This window comes from Pogona vitticeps, chromosome 2 (genome assembly GCF_051106095.1).
Source record: "Pogona vitticeps strain Pit_001003342236 chromosome 2, PviZW2.1, whole genome shotgun sequence".
Lineage (NCBI taxonomy): Eukaryota > Metazoa > Chordata > Lepidosauria > Squamata > Agamidae > Pogona > Pogona vitticeps.
Genome location: NC_135784.1, coordinates 53,020,021 through 53,041,627, shown reverse-complemented (window position 1 = coordinate 53,041,627; position 21,607 = coordinate 53,020,021). Strand labels below are relative to the sequence as shown.

Below are 21,607 nucleotides of genomic sequence, written 5' to 3'. Positions count from 1 at the left end.
CACTTCACTGATTTATTTAATTAAATCTCCTTGCCATATCTCTTTCAAAACAATTGTTTTATACTCATTCTCTAATGTTTTTATTTGTACAGATTCCCTACTGGAATGGCTGAAGCTTTTTTTCCTCTCTCCAAAGCACATAAAGTTACAAGGGGCACAGTGAATCTTATAAATGAGTAGTTACTTTTCACATCTTCAGATGCTTAGGTCAGAATTTGTTCTTTCAAGCTCTTGTAAGAAAGAAAGGGGTATCCGGCAGAAGTACATCATTGCTTCATTTTGTCTACTTCAGTCAACAAATCACTTTACTTAAAATTAGTACAAGTGGTATTAGGAGTGACGAGTAAGGAAAAATTTGCAGAACAAGGAGGAGGATGCTCTAGCACTTTCAAGTCAGATGAGCCAGTGGCTGATGAACAACACATGCACATTCTAGATAAATTATAACTTTTAACTTTTTCACCAATGTACCATTAGTAAGGGAATTAGAAGAAACCGACTATGGCTAGCAAACTGAAATTAAAAAACCCAGGAAATCCTCCAGAATGTTTTCCTTGCACAGAAATCTGGATGTAGAAACAACAGCATTTTTGATGTTCATGGATTTCTAACATTTATTAGGGCTCTTCCAAATGGAACACCTGTACACCTTTACATTTCATTAAGTCCGAAGCTTAACAGAAATTCCACAACATCCAGACATCTTACTAGGACTAGTTTTTCCCCTCAAATTTGCATTTTTGTTCTGATCAAATCCCTTCTTTTATTTTATATGTTTATAGTGTTGTATCTGTGGTGGAGTTTACTAATATTGCACTTCCTATTCAGTAATATTGCCAGTGGGAGCCTCCCAATTCAAATATTGCCTCCCTGTCAACCGCTTTGCGGGGGGGGGGGAAGTGCTTATACTTAAAAAAGGGGAAATGTCAGTATTAGGTCACTTCTCTAATCTATAATGTGCTGATAAAATAATGAGGGAGATGGGAGGAAGTGAAGGTTGATGAGGAAGAGATGCCAGGTGGGGGGGGGGGGAGGACAAAAGTCCACATTTTACAGCCAAAAAGGCATTGCAGCAGAAGCAGAATCTGGAAGTTGGACCTGGTGACATACTCTATCTTCATGGCTGGTGAGAGGATGAGGATCATAACAAGAATGCGCCTTCAGAAGACCCCCAGGCGCCCCTCTTATTCAGTACACAAAGGCTGCATGGCCACTACCCAGAGCTGGCAGTGAAAACATGGCTCACAAGAAAGAAAATGTCTTTGGATGTGGAAACAACAAGCAAGAACCAAATAAAACTATATCAAAGAAAATCAAATCATTGGGGAGGGGAGTTCAGTCCATAAAGATACTTCAATCTCAGACAACAAACTCAAGCTTCAAGGTCTTCCATGATTGTTACATGAAGGGTAGAATAGATGGCTGTGACCAAATGGGATCCAAACACGTGCTCATCAGACACGGTACTGAGTCTAGGGATGCAGCCAGCCCAGTAGAGGCACCCTCAGAATTGGTCAGATCCGATTTTTGGAATGCAAAACAAAAAGCAACAGCAACTATGTACTTCATGTAAGTGTTTTCTCTACCCTATTCATGTAGTTGTGAAGCATTAATAATGCACAGACTGCTGGAATAGTGTGTGCTATGACTACAAGTTAGGTGAATTTTTTTGTTAGAACTCATGATCATTGCAATGTTATACTTACACAAATATTATTATTTCAGAGATGCACATTAATGCCTGTTTTTTGTTTTCATCTTGAGGCTGTAGTGGTCCAGTAAAGGTATCACCCACCCTTGTTTTTGGATCGTGTACTTTGTTTGGTCAAAGACACAGTGTGTTGTTTTATGACTTAAGAACTATGGGATCAATTAGAACCCATATGCCATTCTTGCAGGTATTTCTGCATATACTTTAAATTAGCCTCCCCCTACTTGATATCCTCCAGACAGTGGTGTAGTGGAGCTAGTGTAGTGCAGGGTTGAACGCCTGGGACTTTCTGATTAGCAGGTACAATGAGCTACTCAGCTCCCCTATTTCCTCTGAACTTCTGAATAGACAATTAAGAGCCACATATCTCATAAAAGACATGTTTCCATTTTCTGATCAGCTGCCTGCATTTTTGGACTCTCCTTTTGAGGGGGGCAAGAGGCTCCCTAGGGAGACTCTAATGATGAATTACTACTACATTACTGCTGCTGGATGTTCAGAGGGTGATGATTAATGTCTCCTTTTCAAACTCAGTGGAAGTAACAAGTAGGGTACCTCAGGGCTCAGTCCTGGGCCCTGTGCTCTATAACATTTTTATCAATGGCCTGGATCAGGAGATATAGGGAATGCTAATCAAATTTGCAGATGACATGAAATGGGGTTGAATAGCTAATACCCAGGAAGACAGAAACAAAATTCAAAATGATCTGGATAGGCCTGAGCACTGGGCTGAAAACAACAGGGATAAGTGCAGAGTACTGCACCTTGGAAAAAGAAACCAAACACACAGTTACAAAATGGGGGATACCTGGCTTAGCAATACTACAAATGAGAAGGATCTTAGAATCATCGTAGATTACAAACGGAATATGACCCAACAGCTACAAAAAAAGCAAATGCTGTTTTAGGTTGCATTAACAGAAGTACACTCTCCAAATCCTGCAAGGTACTCATTCCCGTCTATTTCACACTGGTTAAGCCTTTTTTTTTTTAAACCAAACTCCGGGAGGCACTGGAAGACAGGAGGGCCTGGTGTGCTCCGGTCCATGGGGTCACAAAGAGTTGGACACGACTTAACGACTAAACAACAACAAGCCTTATCTTAAGTACCGTGTCTAGTTCTGGACGCCACACTTCAGGAAGGATACTGACAAATTGGAGCAAGCTCAGAGGAAGGCGACAAGGATGATCAGGGGGCTGGAAACCAAGTCCTACGAGGAAAGACTGAAAGAACTGGGCATGTTTAGCCTTGGGAAAAGAAGACTGAGGGGTGATATGATAGCACTTTTCAAATACTTTTCATACAGGGGAGGGGCAAGATCTCTTCTCGATCATCCCAGAGGGCAGGACATGCAAAAATGGGATCCAGTTACATGAAGCCACATTTGAATATCAGGAAAAACTTCCTAACTGTTAGAGAAGTACAACAATGGAATCAATTACCTTAAGAGGTGGTGAGTGCTCCAACACTGGAGGCATTCGGGAGAAATTTAGACAACCACCTGCCAGATATCTTTTGATTTGTATTCACGCATTGAGCAGGCCCCTTCCAACTTCATTATTCTAGTCTACGTTTTAGACCACAACTTCCAGCATTCCTCACAACTAACCACACTGGCTGGGACTAGTAAGAGTTGAAATCCAAACAATTTGGAGACCAGCAGGTTGGAAAAGGCTGCTTTACACAGTCGGGTATTACTTTGCAACTACAGTATATTGTTTTAAAGGGGAAAATGTTCCCAAGAAAAATGTGATTATTCTGCAAACAATGCAATGCATAATATCAAACCACAAGTATTTTACTTTTTATCATTTTTTGCTATATATTTTACTCCAGAACCAATTCTTTTTAACAATGGTGAGTTAAAAGCATATAAAACTATAAAATGATGTGTTCCAAGTATTAGAAGTTTAAAGATTATATATACTTATGCTCATACTGTAAAATAACTGGTGCGGAGAATTTCACTTTAAAAACTTCACAGAATGTATCAGGTAGAATGGAGTGATGAATCAGAGATAAAGAATCTGAAGCTCATCTTGTTAGCTAATTTAGCTGATAATAGCTTAACTATTATCTTTACACATATCTATAAGAATGTGCACAAAATAGCACTGTCATGAATTTGGTACATTTTCATTATGGTGGGGGAAAATGTTTATGTGTGTTTTTTATACATGTCTGCAAGTAATGAGATTTTGTTTCACCTATTTTATATCTCCCTCACATGGGAGAACTAAAAGGGACTACTGTCACTTTCTGCAAGTTCAATTGACATCTAATTGAAATTAACAAAAATTCCTGGGGCACCTTAGTGTTTAAACACTGGTAAATTTTACTCAGTACAAGCTCTTGCAGATTGTAGGCGTAGTGAACAGCGACGTACTAGGACAAAGGAAACATGTGTCCAGATCTTCACTTGGCCATGGAAATTTGTGGGGAGAGAGGCAAAACCACTCCCTCAATATCTCACTCACGTTGAAAGTTCTATGAGGGACACTGTGAGTCAGTTTCAACTTGACGGCACAGAATACACACATATCCTACCTCTTCAAATACACAGAGTGTACCCTAAATTGGCTAATAGTTATCCTTAGCCTGGGAGAAAGGTGAGGAAATGGAAAATCAAAAGGTACTCTCAAGTGATTATACTAGAAGAAGTTGTCTGACAGTCACTGAGAGGGAACAATGACATCCTAGTACTGTATATGTGGGCAGATTAACATGTACATCATGATGAAAAATCCTTGTCCAAGTGAAGTGTAAGCTCAAGAGGAATTACAGTGAGTGAATGACTGAAAATTACCAGAGCTAGAAGGAACAGAAATGCAAAAATTACAGGCAGGAAAAATTCCCTGAACATTACTCATACAACAAATAAGAGTTGGATGGTAATTAGGCATAGGATTTTTATTTTTTGGACTACAAATCCCAGAATTCTCCTTCCTGGGGGTTCTATGAGACAGACCCACACCTACAGATACCTAAATGTCGCTCCCCTGGAGAAAAGGTGCAGCTTCAAGGCTTAGTAGAAGTCCACCTTAGCTTTCTGTTCAGGAAAGAAGTTCACAGTTAGCCCTGTGTACCATTTAACATCCCAAAATATCTTTGTAAATATGGGATATAGACTCCCACTGACTTCAGGTTTTGGACTCTGCAGTTTTTGGTATTTTTTACAGTCTGTGCTGCTCCTGGAAGTTCTTCAGGACAAATCCCGGATCTATCAAAATTTCCCATCCCCACTTAGATGACCACAGTCAAAGAATGGATATGACAGGTCCTAATTCTGTAGTGGAAAAGGCAAGAGACCCCATTCAAATCTTGACAGTTTTGCTCCCAAGTAAGCTTAAGCAGGACATAGCTTTCAGTATGTGGCTTTAGTTGTTGACAAAGAAAATCCCTAACAAACCAACACCTTGGAATCCATTAAAATTCAAGTGGCCTTGTTGGAAACTACTCATCAAAATATCTACAGTACTCATGCTAATTAAATGATGCTTTCATGTGGGCATGTTAAATTTGTGTTAATGCCAACTTCAGTCTTTGCAGAGAAAGCAGAGCATCCTGATTAATTTATTCAGACCAAACTCACAGCCAGGTGTATTTTCTAGACCAAGTTGTTCCTAATCAGAAAGTGATGTATTGATTGGTCACATAATTGCTACAAATTAAGCAGGGCAGGCTCAATGACAGCACTTAGGGGAAATTCCAAAGTTCTCTCCTATTAATGAACTCGGTTTCCCATCCTCTTTTTCAGTGAAGAAGTTTGTGAAACCTAATGTCATCCTCTTTCATTTTTACAAAGGCAAAAGGGAAACATTCAGTGCCTGCCAAATTAGACATGAATGAATTCTTCAGCATTATACATTAATCCAAGACTGAAGAAGTTGTAGGAGGTTCAGAATAAAACGGCTCTTTTGGTATATCATGCAAAGGCAAGACTCACTGAAAAAGACAACGATGCTAGGAAAACCTGAAGGCAGCAGGGGAAGAGGAAGAGAAAACATGGGGTGCATTGCCTCTAAACATGAACTACAATCTTTGCAAGACTTGAATATGGCTGCTAACCTTTAGGGTAAAAGGTAAAGGTAAAAGTTCCCCTTGACAATTTGTCCAGTCGCGTCCGACTCTAGGGGGTGGTGCTCATCCCCATTTCCAACCCACAGAGCTAGCGTTTGTCCGAAGACAATCTTCCGTGGTCATGTGGCCAGTGTGACTAGACACGAAACGCCCTTACCTTCCCACCGTGGTGGTACCTATTTATCTACTCGCATTTTGCATTGTGCATGCTTTCAAACCACTAGGTTGGTGGGAGCTGGGACAAGCGACGGGCGCTTACTCCGTCGCGTGGATTCGATCTTACAACTGCAGGTCTTCTGACCTTGCAGCACAGAGGCTTCTGCAGTTTAACCCACAGCGCCACCACGTCCCTTTTTTTTGATGATCATTAATTCAAAGGGAGGTCTTAAGTCAAAAGTGACTTTATGGTATATAATGACAATTCCTCAGGGGGAGTAGAAATTACTGTTGCCAGGTTTCCAGAAACAAAGAAGCAGATACTACTTATTTATATATGTCAGTTGCTCACTGACTCATGTTTAGGTGGAATAACATTAAAATATAGATTAAAAGCGAACTGTAACACAACATAGAAAAAACTTTTGTTGGACCAGTTCAAACATGCCTGGGGAAAGGTAACACAGGATGCAAGCAAAGACTCTGCACAGCATACAAGAGATACCAATGTTGTTGAAACCCTTTCTATATTTTCTAGCATAATAGGGATGCTAACATTGTGTAATGCTTCCTCCTTAATCTAGGACTATTAGATACACTGAAGAGGAAAGAACAGAAGTGAAGTGCACTTTTAAAATGTACAGGATGATATCACGGTTAAGAATCCACTGAGTAACAAGAATAATTACGTATGTTGAATATAAGACATAAAAGGAAAGTACAAAGGAGATTGGTTTAACCTTGGAGGGAGGACATGAAGACAAACTTGTGTGTGGGACTCTGTTGGGGGGAATGGCAGCTGGACAGGTGTTGCAGTCGGAAAACAGATGGGAGGAAAGTATAAAGCTCTTTTCCGCCCCACTTCTTGAGGGTTGGGGTCAGGTCTTTTCTTATTATATGTTGACAAGTCACCTCCAACTTACCCTATGAACTGAATGGCTTCAAAATGTCCTACCATTAAGAGCCTGCTTAGGTTTTTAACACTAAAGGCCATGATTTTCTTTATAGAGTCAACAAGTGTCTTACTGGGTCTTCCTCTTCGCCTGCTGCCTTCTACTTTTCTCAGCATTATTGTCTTTTCTAGTGACTTGAACTTCTCACAATATGCCCAAGGTATGACAGCCTTAATTTTGTCATTTTCTGTTTCTACAGTGAGTTTAGGGTTGATTTGATCTAGGACCTAATTATTCATCTTTCCTTCAGCACCCAATTCTGAAGGAATCATTTAGTTTTTTTCTCAGCTTTCTTCACTGTCCAGCTTTCATATATGTGTAAAATAATGGGGAATAGCACAGTGTGAATGATTTTATTCTTGCTCTCCAGTGACACACACTTACAACTGAGGATCTTTTGTACTTCATTGCTGCCCTTCCAAGCTCAGTCTTGTTCTGATGTCTTGGTTGCAGTCTCCATTTGGATTGCTGATCAAGCCAATGTATACAAAATCTTTAACAATTTAATTTTACTCATTGTTAACATTAAACTGTGCAATTATTCTGCAGACATTATTTGTGTCTTCTTACTGATCAACTGCATTCTTGGTTTTTCACTTTCTTTTCTCATCTTCATCAGAAGTCATTTCAAGTCATTGCTTTTTTCTGCCGGTAATATGGTATCATCAGCATATATTAAATTATAGATGTTTCTTCTACAGATTTTCATTCCTCCTTCATCTGAATCTAATCTAGCTTTCTATATGATATGCTCTGCATACAGATTATACGCACAGGGGAGTAAGATACACCCTTGTCTGACAACTTTGCCTATAGGAAACCATTCCGTTTCTCCATATTCTGTCCCAACAACAACTCCCATTGTCTCTATCTGATCATTGCTAAAACTGGCATTCAGGATTCTGAACCTACTTGTCACTTTTTCTTTTCATCTGTTGTTGAAAAGTTTAAGTCAGCTTGCCACTCTCCCTGAAAAGCTGAGTCCACAGTGTGGCTATGCTCCTGAATTCTAACCTGGGCCTATAGGCAGTTTCAGCAGTAGCGCATTTAAAACTGGGGAGGCAGCTGCACCTTTTCCTTGAGAGGTCTGATCTGGCTACAGTGACACCTGCCTTAATTACTTCCCATCTGGGAGATAGATGGATCTTCTGGCAGGCTTTTTTTAAAGTGAGGACACAAAACAGGGCCTTCTCAGTGGCCACTCTAGGCTGTGAAATGCAGTGCCCTAAAAAAAACAAACAGGTCTTCCCCTTCCCTCTCTTCTTTGCTTTCCACAGACAAGCTTTTGAGCAGCAAATGAGGTCTCTGGAATGTTTCATCTATGGAATTCAGAGATCTTTTAAATGACTTAAAATATTTTCAAAAGTGTTTTTAATGCTGGTTTTTAATCCCTTTATAAGTTTGTTTTTTAATGTTCTATCTCATGGCATTTCTAATTGTGATTATTGCAGAGTTACTGCCTGTGGACTGTCTTGAGTCCCTATGGGACTTTGGTCTACTGGAAACTGCAAGTTGCTAGTCCAAAGAAATGTTTAGAGAGGTACGAGGAGGCACAAGTCATGTTGTCTTAAAGCTAAGACTGAGTTTTACGGTGGGAATACACTTTATGAAAGTGCAGTGAATCTTCTGAGGTTATTTCACACCTTTCACCCATGAACAGAAGATCACAAGGAAGTGGAGATACATACATTTTTGAGTGCCTTTCTATGGTGGATTATTGTGTTTGAGGAAAATTGAGTTACAGTGGTGCCCCGTATAGCGAGGTTAATCCGTTCCGGATTAACCTTCGCTATACGAAAACATCGCTGTGCGGGTAAGGAAAGCCTATTGGAACGCATTAAACTTAGTTTAATGCGTTCCAATAAGCGTCCAAACTTACCCCCTCCAGCGATGTTTTCGCGTCCGGCGGCCATTTTGGAGCCGCCGATCAGCTGATCGGCAGCTCCAAAATGGCCGCCGGATGACCCGAAATGGCCCCTATCAGTGTTTTCGCACCCTCCCCTTGCTTACGGAGGTCGTGAAAATGCTGTGGGGGGGCATTTCGGGCCATCCGCGGCCATTTTGGAGCCGCTGATCAGCTGTTCGGCGGCTCCAAAATGGCCGCCGGACGCCTCAATCGTCGCAAAGCAAGTGCGGCGATTGGGGCAGATCCGTATAGCGATCCCCAAAAAGGGATCGCTATACGGATTCTTCGTTAAATGGTGCGCTCATTAAGCGAGGCACCACTGTATATCCTGCCAGTTCTTTCTCAAGGAAGATTAAATTCTTAAGCCTGTGAATTAGCCTTTTTTTCTTCCACCAAGAGAGATACTAGCCAAGACATAGGCTATGTCGATTTGACCAGATGAGCGGGGTATAAATCAAATAAATAAATAAATATGTGCAGGGCTTAAAATGTTTTAGAATGTCTCATCAGTCAGTCAAAAATTTCACCAGTCAGCATGACCGGACTATAGCCTTTCAACTTATGTTTAAATTTAAATTTAAACTAGGCACTTGTTCACTTTTATTTCTACATAACAATGTGTAAAGGTAAAGGTTCCCCTTGACAATTTGTCCAGTTGTGTCCGACTCTAGGCGGCGGTGCTTATCTCTGTTTCCAACCCATAGAGTTAGCATTTGTTTCCAGACAATCCTCCATGGTCACGTGGCCAGTGTGACTAGACATGGAACACCGTTTACCTTTCCACCGAGGTGGTACCTATTTATCTACTCGCATTATACCCTCAGACTTGGGTTGCTTTATTACCTGCGTACCTGTGGGGTCATGAAGCATGTATTTTGAATGCCTTTCTTTTGAATGTCTCCAGTAAAAATAAACCTGAAAGCAAAAGCGCCCGCCTCTTAACCTATATTCTCCAGCATAGGGCTACTCTACATTCTCCTGCAGAGCTATGCATCTATGTGCCGCTCGAACTCTTTTCTCGCGAGAAGACGGCTGTTTCCCGTTTGCAATGGTAGGGGGGAAGGGGAAGACTACAGGATCAGAGAGAGAGAGAGAGAGAGAGAGAGAGAGAGAGAGAGAGAGAGAGAGAGAACGGGCAGAAGGCAAGGAGCTGTGGCTCATCAAGCAGCATTTTTTCACTTGTCACAGATGAGTGGACGAGTGCATTTTTGAAGCTCTGCCTACGTGCCATATGAGAAGCTCAGCCCACTAACATACACCATATAGGGGACCCTGTGTGCATCAGGTGTTTTGATTAAAATAACAATGATTTCCACATCCAGAAATTTTCCACCCATCCATGCTAATGCATATGCCAGCCAGATTTCTTATATGCCACATTTATACTCCTCATCTGCAGTCAATATCTTCTTAATGTTCCTCACCTGATCTTTAAGCTCAGACAGCTGACTAGAAAGGTTGGATACCAACTTCATGGTAGATTCAAGCTTTTCTTGCAAGTTTCTTAGTTCATTTTGCTCTCCTTCAGAATCACTGCTCACAAGTGACATGGCACGCATCCGAGGGAACCAGTCCAAATTCCTTTCCTGAAATTCAGACATGAAAAGAACATTAACGAATGCTGAATCACTTAGTAGCCTTGGTTAAACCTATGTGAATTTTAAGGATAAAAGGATGGCATTAAGTATGATTCTGTATTGTTAGAGACGTGTTTCTCATTAGCTTGGAGTCAATAAAATAAAATATTACCTAGCCTCTTTGATAAAAAGAATGATGATCAGAAGTTACAAAAAAAGGAGCTTTGGGGTGGAGGAAGGTTGTATCTGTAGTCAATCTTTTCTTGCAAGTTTCTTAGCTGTGACAGTGTAAAATCTCTCATGTTTAATAGTAATAAATAAAAATGAAATATTTGTGCTGTCTTCAACTCTACTGATAAGATTTCTTGAGGTCCCCATAGCTGAGCAATAAGAGATTTATTTAAACAGTAGTATGTTTACAGAACAAAACAACGAACACGAGTGTACATCAAGAACATTGGAACATCAGTTTGTACCAATTCACATTGAGAAGCCCAATGCTACAAAATGTTCTGAAATGCTTCCAACATTTTCACAAGGAAGTTTGGGCCTGCTTACTAAGTTGACTTTGCAAATGTTACTATAGAAAGAATGTTACTATAGAGGGGAAATATTGCATGATTTCTTTCCAACAGTCTCCTTTCTGAAGGGGAACATTTTATCTGGAATATCCAGTGTTTATCTGAATGAACCGTCTTCCTAGATTTGCTGCTCAGAACTCAATAGAGAGCCAAATTCTGCCTCATGGGAGCAGAAGGTTTATAGGTGTAGGTGTACTAGATTATCATTCAGTTGCTTTTTTTATGACTGATCAGTCCTATTATGATGAATGAGGAAGATCTTGAAAACAAACACCACTTCCAACATTGATCCTGAAGGCCAAGTATTGAATGAATCTAATGTGGCTTCTCTTACCTCCCACCTCAAAGCCCTGGACACTGTTCTGGCTTTATATTTTAGGCTTGGCTTCAGCAGCTAATTGATGCCATGTAAATACTGTATGTCCATAAACATAATGTTAACTACTGTCTGTGTGTATATTGATGTGCACAGCTGGTGATGCAAAAAGAAAGAAGAGTGGGTAAAAGCAAAGCCACAAAACAGTGTGGGAGAAGAAAGCAGAGTGAGGGTGCATTGTAAGAGATCAGTTTCTTAATGCATTAAAGGCTAATACTAAAAACCATTCACTTACTGTTTAATTTCTCTCTCCTCCCACGTTGGAGGCATATTGTTTAATGCTAAAGTTCAGAGAACAGTTTGAAGAGGAGGAGGAGGAGGAGGTAAGAAAGTTTGGGTGTCAATACAGAAATGTATTATCACTCCATCTGAAACTCAGAACAAAGCTAATCTCATATATGGCCATCTTTCATCTATTATAAAGAAAATTTCAAGCTGATGTTATACCAAGAACAACATTCCAGCTACCTCTAACTGTCAATGGATTATCTAGGTGCTAACCATTACAAGGAAGACTTGGCATTTACCTTCTAGGTCCACACAATCTTCTATCACATTGATAGGTTGTTTTTTTTAACCTGCTACTTCTTATGTTAAAAATAAAATGTTTACTATTCCAAGATCTGGGACTGTCAGGAGATCCACCTATGCATAAGAAAAACCCTACTTGACTATCAGCCCAAAGGTTTACCCAGTTCAGCATCTACTTCCAGATGCTCTGGCAAGTCCACAAGTAGGGCATGGATGTCACTGCCATTCCTTTCGGTATGGCAGTGACACAGTTCTCCGCTTCTTTTCTCCTCCCCACCCTAATAAATTGACAGGCTGTGCATTATAACATGACATGTTACCAGTAGCTCTTGTTGGCTCCCTCCTTGCTATCAGGCCCCACGACTGGATCAGAAACTGTGGTCTTTAAAGAGCATGTTTTCATTTCCTTCTCAAAATACAGGTGCACGGATTGGGGGTGCTGCTCTGAACCGGGATGCCCAGATTTGTCTCTGCCCAAGTTTTGGTGGTGGCCAAGCTATCTCATCTTCCTCTATGAGCCTACCTGGATGTTATGATCATCATGGAAGACTTCCTCACAATCCCACCAACTTCACTGTTGGGGACCAAGAGAGGGTCTTCTCTGTCCCTGTTCCCAGACTCTGGAACTTCCTTAAAATGACTGCCATAGAAGGTATAGGGGCAGTCAGTCAGAAAACACTAACTTCCTGGCCCATTGGTAGGGGAAAATTATTATTTTTGTTTTCCGATTGTTTGTATTTTATAAAAGGTCCTTTGGGGCTTAGTCAGGCCCAGATACATTACTTGAAATAAGGATGGTACTAAAGGCTGGCACTTTGATCTGCACCATGCCAACCTCCCAATTAAAAATATTTGTAACAGCAGCAGTAGCAGCCACTTTAAAAGATGGTCAGAAATTCAGCCGGGGCAAGAGAGATTTCAGTAGATGCACTGGTACCCACGAACACTACAGCACAATCAGAAAACTGTAGTTATTTTAGAACTCCCCTATAATATATAATATAATATAATATAATATAATATAATATAATATAATATAATATAATATAATATAATATAATATAATATAATATAATATAATTTGTAAAAAGTTCTTAAGTATAGCAAGGTGCAAGGCAAAACGGCTTTGCATGTGCACCGGCATCTCAGGAAATGCAACTGAGTTAAGAAGGCTCTCTTCAGCTTGTCCTCATCATGAGAAATGACAGCTTTGTGCAGCTTCCCCCAACACCCATCAACCCACACACGCATACCCAGACTCCAACATCCATCACCCCCCCACACGCATATCCAAAGGAATGACAGTGACATCCATCCAAATGGGAGCAGTCAGTTGTTCTAGGAAAAAAAACCACCTTTAACCTACTCAGAGAAGCTAGGGAGCAGGATGTGGATGGGTGCTTGCTCTTCCTCTTTCTGGTGAGGCTTAGCACAGGTCTGTGTCTATTAATCCCAAATGGCTTTGAAACTCAAGACAATGACCCATGCAGGTCATATATATTACAAAACATTTGTAAATGTAACACTTGCATAACGATTGCCACTTAAGTTCTTGTTCATACACAAGAAAAGGGCAGGGGGTCAGTGGAAAAGAGAAATAGTTCAATAATTAAAATTCTAGCAGCTTGTTCAGACCAATTAAATTACAAGGGTAATTAAATAGAATAAAATATAATAGAGTAGTTATATTCTGTTTGATATTTTAGGCAAAGAACACTCCCAAATGACCATAATAGACTATAACAATTCATTGCTCATATTTTCACACCTCTACATTTTAAAAAGCCCATAAATAATTAAAGGGATAGCTACCCCCTCGGGTAGCGGCGAGCATGGGAAAGACACAGCTCCTGAGAAGACAGCTTCTATTGCTCAGAGACAGGTGCCTGAAAAGCTATGTTTTACATCAGTGAGGATAAGGGTAATGATGATGAAGAAGAAAACGGACTATGAGTTTCTGGGAAGGGGAACTCTTCCTTATCTTGTCTGGGCTATAATCAAACATAAAGCAAATAAAAATTTCATAAGCTGTAGCTCCTGGATTTCAGCTGGATGTAATGGGAAAGCACTAGATTTTGAAGGCAAGGAGAACTCTGCTGTACATAAGATAAAAATCTAAATCTATTTTAGAAATTTGCTATACCAACCCAAAAGGACACAAAATGTGTAGAAGTTCTCAGCATCTGCCCATGTCTTAATTAGGCAAGATGTTACAAAAAGCAGGCATCTGGTTTGCCCTAACAGTCTACATGTTAGTGTACAGATATACTAATGTTTCCAACAAATACAGTGATGCCTCGACTTAAGAACGTCCCTACTTATGATCATTTTGCATTACAACCAGCTCCAGCCGCAAAATTTTGCTTCGACTTGCAGCCAGAGCTTCAAGTTATGAACAGAAAAAGCAGGGGGGAAAGGTGGGAAATTCAAATTGCTAACTGTAGGTGGCGATGAGGCTGCTTCCTTGTAGCTCTTTCGCCCCAGCAGTTAGGGACTGTGTGCGATCGGAGGAAGCTGCCTGGTAAGGTATGGTGCTGTTTTCTGCTTTTTAAAAACTATTCTGGGTGTTTCTGCAGTGTGGTTCTGGGCTGAGGGGGTTATGTTTTGTGCTGTGATGGGTCTTGGGGGGGTTGTTTGGTTTTTTGGTTTCCCCCCATTTCGGATGGGTCTTGGGGGTTTGGTTGCTTTTTGGAGTAACCCCCCCCCCATTTCTGATGGGTCTTGGGGGTTGGCTTGTTTGTTGGTGCTTTGCTTTTTCTCCATTTCCCATCTGTCTTGCATGCTTCACTTGCTTTTTGCTTTCTCTTTCCCCATTTTCAATCTGTTTTGCATGCTTCACTTGTTTTTCATTGCTTTTCCCCATTTCTGATCTGTCTTGCATGTTTTGCTTGCTTTTTGCATTACTCCCCCCCTCCCATTTCCATCTGTTTTGCATACTTTCTCCCCCCCCTTCAGCCGGAAGGGATTAATTGCGTTTCCAATGGGTCTTGCAGTGATTTTTTTTGTGTGTGATTTTTTTCTTCAGCCGGAATGGATTAATTGCATTTCAGTGCATTTCAATGGGAAATGGTGCTTCAATTTACGACCATTTTGACTTATGTCCATCTTCTGGAACGGATTCGTAACTCGAGGCACCACTGCATAGGAAATATGCCTAAAACTAATCAAAGTCTGTGTCTCTGGCCCAAGACAGCTGTTGCTGACAGGACAGAGTGTGTGCCTGAACCCATTCCTCCCTTCTACCACCTCTGCCTCCACAGCCTAAAGATGCCCATTTCGAAGACATTCTATGAAAGGCTGAATAAAGGATTACGCTAAACAATTAGTTTCCTATTAAAGTTCAACGGAACTCATCAGCTGTCTGATCTTGCAAGCAATAGATGTTAAGCTGCGGTGGCGGCATTTTTGCATGCATTAAGTGAGCCATAATCTCTGAAGCCTTTATTTTCGGTCTGTTTCCCTGTCTCCAGAAACACACCCCTTTCCTACTGGTGTCCCGCATACCAAAGTTGTTATGCACCGTCTGCCCTGGCCCTCCTACAAGGCTGTCAGCTCCCTCTTCCCGTCACAGCAGCAACTTCCTCTCTTGAAACAGACCAACAGAATTAAGCCACTGACGGAAGCTGGCTAACCGCAAGCCTTGTGCTTCTGGCTAGCCCTTTTCTAGGTAAAGTTGGAAAAGTCCCTTCCATGTAACTATCGTCAGAATTGCAGACACGGGGGCGGCAATGGCCAGAGGTTTTAAAGAGTCCATAATTGGCAATTTATTTATTTTAATTTTTTTTTAAAAGGAAACTGCATGACGGAAATCATCAATCATTCTGAGAAATCTTCACACTTCCCAGCTTTCGCTGAACTCGGTTTGTTCTAGAGGTCTTTTTAAATTTGGATGTTATATTTATTGTGATAAAAACCAATGCATGGGCTTTGAACAATTTTAAAGTATCCCATTCGAATCTTTTAATTTACAGAGGGAACTAGAGATAGTTGCACATTTACTTTCACCTCCACAGATGTTTAATAACTGGAGAGGGAGGCATGTTAGAGCTGCAGAACTGGAAGGGACCTTAAAGATCCTCAAGTCCAGCCCCTGTCCAAGGGCTCCTTCTTTACATAACTAAACAACAAAAACAAGGAACAAACATCTTGGAGCATGGCAGACTTCACTGGGCGGTGTAACTTGGTGCTTGTTTGTAGTAAAAGAATCCAAGGGAATGTTCCAGAAAAGTAAAATAAAAAAACGAAGAGTTAAAATAGTTCATAAGATGCCACAGGCAGTGTGTATTAGGCTTGCCTTTTTTTGCTACTACAACTCTGTTTGGACTAGAAAAAAAGTGCTGGAATTCCCAGAATTCCTGATAATTGATCATACTGGCTGGAGCTAAACTGAACTCCAAGACATATGAAGGGCCCTGGAGTGGAAAGGCTTGCATGTGGCTGTATTTTGCACAAATTAGCACACCGGCAACAAGACATTGCAAGGGAATTGCATGTTCCCTGGTTATAAATGTTGGGAGTGCTAAAAATAGGAAGTCTCTCTATGTAGAGAGGAAAGGCATAGGAACTCCTTTGAACCTGGCCATCTATTGAATTATAATGAGAGTTAGAATGGCCATGAGGGAGGCATGCCAAAATTACATCTTAGACAGAGAGGACCTCCTGTGAAACAAGGTCTCTGTGTTTCTCACTGTTCAAATCTCTCAGAAATGTGCTTGCAAGATACTTGCATGATATGGAAGTGATGTCTGAGAGGGGGTGGGGGAAGAGGAAGAAAGAAGTGACCTTAAAATGCTGTACAAATTCTGGAATAAAATGGCTGGGACGTGGGGATAGGAAGTATTCAAAGGAGAATTCTCAAAGCTGAGATACATCTAACATTTTTACTTGTTCAGACACGTTTGGGAAATCTAAACAAAGCACACAAGGCAAGAGTTTATGCTACTCATTCGGTCTTTTAAAAAAATCGGAGGAGCAGGGAAGGCAGGGAATACAAGTATAAACACCTGTTGTTGATCCGCTTCTCCAGCTTCCTCCTTTAAAAAATCTGAAAAAGGCCTGTCAGCTGCTTCATCCACTTCAGGTTTCTTTTCGTCTTATTATTAACTAACCTAACCACACCTACGCTACCACCCATCAACCTCCTTGTACAGAAAAGACGTAACAGGACTGATTGCAAGAGGGTAGCTATGAGCTCCCTGGGTGGTAACATCAAAATTTCCAGGTAGCGACTCTTCCTTATTAGTGGGAAATGAGGAAACGGGAGAGGCACCGCCCCACCTGGAGACCAAGCAGGAGAAATCTTTGGAAGGCTCACAGAACCATTTCAAAATAGTTCAGTGGTGAAAAGGAAATTCATAGCTAGCAGCTGTTTCCTATGATGAAGTAATTTTCATTACAAACAAACACGGCCCAACTTTTACATAACCAGCCATCAAGAGCTGTTGAGGGATTGCCCAAAGGAGGTTCCTTTTTGTCTTTCATACTAGAGCAGTGCCGGCCCTTCCGCTAACCTACTTCTTGTTTGGCACTGCAGGGATTACATAAGTAAACCAGGACACATTACATCATGACCAGCTGGGCTGGAATTAATTGGCCAGTGAATGCATCAAAAGGATAATTTAAAAAATACCATACATACACACGGTCATCCAGGATCAGCCAGGGTAATGAGCTGTGCCCTAAAATTATTGTGCAACAGATAAAGAAAAAATTACCAACTGTTTTTAAAGTAGAGCTGAGACGAAGGGGTATCGTGTTCAAGATCACAGAAGTCAGTGGGACTTGAAAAGCCAAGATCCAACTTGATATACCTCAGCATATATTTATTCTATGAAAGCTTGGGTGCAACGATACATTTTTAAAAACTGATCAAGAAACAACAAAAGAGTCAGAAACTAGTTCATCCTCTTGAAAGGTATAGGATTTTGGGCTCATTATTATTTCATAATATAGAACGGCACTTCCTATAAATTGTGAGCGTCAATTTAAGTGTGCTTCAGACTTTCAGCTTTCTTGAAAATAAGTTTTCTGGTATTCTTGTTGGCAAGAAAATTAAAGTGTAAACAGTACAGAAATTAAACTCTTCTTGCAGTCAAGAACCTTCATTTCTTTGCTTGCTATTTTTGGCTACAAACTTTGGTCACTAATCCACTTGTGGATTACACGTCTGTAATTACACTTTTCCTTGAGTGATCAAGTCCAGGGGAGTAGCTCTTAGCCAGTTAGGATAAGCAAAGCTTGCCAGGGAATTGAGATATTCTCAGTTACCTTGATGTGGGGGCGCTTACTACCTTGGTGCATGCGCTCGTAATCTCAAGGTTAGACCACTGTAATGCGCTCTACGTGGGGCTACCTTTGAGGTTGCTGCGGAAACTACAGGTGGTGCAGAATGCTGCGGCCAGATTACTTAGTGGAGTGAGAAGATTCCAACATATCTCGCCCACTCTGGCCGCACTGCATTGGCTGCCCATCCGATTCCGCATCGACTTCAAAGTGTTGATGCTTACCTATAAAGCCCTAAACGGTTTAGGACCTCGATACTTGGTGGAACGCCTTCTCCCACCAAGTTCTACCCGTGTCACTCGAGCGAGCCAGGAGGTGAGGCTGAGGAGCCTAACGCCGAGAGAGGCCCGGAAGGAGAAGACCAGAAATCGGGCCTTCTCGGCGGTGGCTCCTCGTCTCTGGAACAACTTACCTCCTGAGATTCGCGCGGCTCCCTCGCTGGACATTTTTAAGAAACAACTAAAAACATTGATGTATAGGCAGGCTTTCCCAACAGAAAACTCCTGACGATTTTTCCTTTCTTATATCTTTCTTTGATTTCTATCTTAGTCTAGGTGCAATGTTTTAAAATTATATTGTTTCTTTTATTGTAAGCCGCCTAGAGTGGGCTAATATGTCCAGATAGGCGGGATAGAAATAAAATAAATAAATAAAAATAAATAAATAAATAGTTTTATTTTCCATCCCACACAGATACGTTGGCAGTATGTGTCCATTTCTGATTTATGGCAACTATATGAATGATCAATCTCGAAAATTTTCTCTCTTCAGCAGCTCTGTTCAGCCCTTGCAAACTCAAGCCTGTGGCTTTCTTTAGGAAGTCAATGCAGCTCGTATTTGGTTTTCCTCTTTTCTGACTCCTTTCCACCTTTCCCAGCATCATCGTCTCTTCCAAAGTATCTTGCCTTCTCATGGTGTGCTCAAAGCATGACAACCTCAGTTTCCTCATTTTTGCCTGCAGAGACTTTCTTCCATAGCAATAATTAAACTGCAGCACGTAGTAGTTTTTTTAAATTCTACTTATATTGAAGGCCACAAATATGACCATGTATTTCTCTCCCAAGAATCATAAAATATTGTGTTGCTCCATTTAGAAAATTGTAAAATAAAGCATGACAGTAATATATAAATAAGCACCTAATCCAAGGGGTACTGTTCTAGATGCTCCAGTTATAATTTGGGGTTTTTCATTAGCAGTTTGTACTACCTTTGGCATTTTCATTACTGGCTGTTAAATGCAGTATTCTCCTGCACAGAGAATGGTTTCTCCTACCACCTTCAGAATCCAATAAGAAGTGTTGAAAACTTGGCACTAATGCTAAACATAAATATTTCATGAACTGTAAATGTAAATCAAATAAATTAGTAATATATAGCTCATAAACAAGTGACCACCTGCTTTAACGACCTTATAATGAGGTCAACCTGTAGTTGTCAATCTAACATTATATTCTCCCTTTCTTTCCACTGGAAGAGCATATTACTATTTCTGTTTTAGCATGCAAAGGCTTTACTGTCCTTGTTCCCTTAATCTTTATGACAAGCATGGGAAGTGGATAATGCTCTCACTTGACAGACAAGCAGCAGTGATTAGAGAAAATAATATGGCTGTTTCTAGTCAAGATAAATTAATAAATTCATCCTACCTGTTTGACCATGCAAGTGTCATATCTGGTACAGTGCTTAGTTCCACTTTTATCTCTGATAAAGCCAAGCAATGGCACAGTAAGAAGATTCTGAACCCCAGTGTGTGCAGGTGCTGCCTACACCTCTAGAGGGCAGAACATACTAGACATAAACAGGAGGGACTTGTTTTGTCCGACAGGAATGGCTAAGGGGTGGCACACCCAGTTTCTTAAACTGGATAGTCCTGTTGCTGAAATTATTTAGGCATATTTAAGCCTTACTCGGCCCTGAAACGGAAAGGATTGACGAGCTGATAGCTCTTTCTTGATTCTGTGGGTTGTGGTACATGGCTGTTCTTAATTGATGGAACAATTTGATTAATTCCGATAATGAACAAGACTCTGGCATGCTAAGTACTCATGCAATCCCCAAGCAGTTGGGTGTCCAACTTTTCAGAGGGGCAAGTGGCATTCAGCCACCTGAGATTGAGCAATAACAGGCCTGTGATGCCCTAAGATGTCCATGGCTACACACACACTAGACTGACACTTCAGGCCTAATAATAACCTTTGAACTGCAGAGCTGGAAGGGACCCTATGGATCACCGAGTCCAGCCCCTCTCAAGAAGGCCAAGTGGGGATTTGAATTCTCAGCCTCTGGCTATGCAGACAGAGACATAAACCACTGAGCTATCCACTTAGTATTAAATACGATTATAGTTTTTCCACAATTTTGCTGTTGCTTTAAGTATGCAAATCTGTATACTAGATCTCTGAGCAGTGAAGAGCTGAGATGAAATGGAGACATAATACTGGTTAAGCTAGATTCTACTGCAATTCTAGTGTCTCACTCTTTCTTCCGTATGCGTATAGCCATGACTATCTTTCCAAGAAAAAGGCATATCTCAAATACACAGCAAAAGTGGACAGAGAAGAGACAAAACAATCAACTTCCCTTGGTCAACGTCCACCAACACAAAAATGTGTGTCCACAAATCAGCTAATTCATTGTTGGACTTGCTCAGAATAAGCATCTGGTGGACTATGCGCATGGTCAGGAACAATCTTAAATTCAGGCCAAATTGGAGTTCAGGAACTTTGACAAAAATTAATTTGTCAGAGTTAAAAGGCTCTTAAGAGTAGCTGTTTAATATTATACAGTAGTTGCATCATAAAATGTCTCCTGTTTCTCTCTCCCCCCCAATTAACTAAGTGGCTACTTGCATTTATTCAAAAACAACACAGCATGCAACTGAAATATTATACAAAATACATCTGAGTAATGAGGCCACCCCTCCATAATTATAAAAAGAATGGCAGGGACAGTAACAGGTACACCCACAGAAGAGTGAAGTCTAATGTAAATTAGTTATGCCTTAGTTATTGTCAAAAGACCTATAAGTAACTAATTATTTCCAACATATTATGTCCAAGCTATTGGCCAAATGCAGAATTTTACAAATTTCCAGTTGTTTTTCTGCAACTCCAGCAGAGCACACACCAACGTTCTGCCTTGAAATAATATTTAATTAGTTGCCATCAAGTCATTTCCGATTTATGGCAACTTTTCAAGAGTTTTCAAGGAATAGGGTGGTTTATCATTCTCTTCTTCTGGGGGTGCTCTGGGACTGTACAGCTTGCCCAAGGTTACACAGGCTAGCTCTTCTCCAGAGAGAACTTTCAATCTCTGGCTCCCACCTCATTGAGCTGTCCAGCCAACTAGTGACAAAAAAGATATCCCTAAACTGCTCCAAAGTAATTCCTGCAAAGATATGAGACTTCCAATAATTAGTTAACCCACACTAAAACATTATTTTTGGTGATCTAT

The 21,607-nt window shown here is 40.8% G+C and overlaps 1 protein-coding gene and 1 long non-coding RNA gene across 2 annotated transcripts in view; one reads left to right on the top strand and one right to left on the bottom strand.

Moving 5' to 3' along the window:
• The window catches only part of LOC144586664 (uncharacterized), a 35,437-nt gene extending 19,652 nt beyond the window's left edge, over positions 1 to 15,785 (top strand). The window contains exon 2 of the long non-coding RNA XR_013541608.1: positions 15,664 to 15,785. This is a non-coding gene — a long non-coding RNA (uncharacterized LOC144586664). The remainder of the gene's footprint in view (positions 1 to 15,663) is intronic.
• ITPR1 (inositol 1,4,5-trisphosphate receptor type 1) overlaps positions 1 to 21,607 on the bottom strand; it is a 272,527-nt gene that overhangs the window by 3,497 nt on the left and 247,423 nt on the right. The window contains exon 60 of the mRNA XM_072989461.2: positions 10,232 to 10,393. Within this exon, the coding sequence (XP_072845562.2) occupies positions 10,232 to 10,393 (162 nt within the window). The remainder of the gene's footprint in view (positions 1 to 10,231; positions 10,394 to 21,607) is intronic.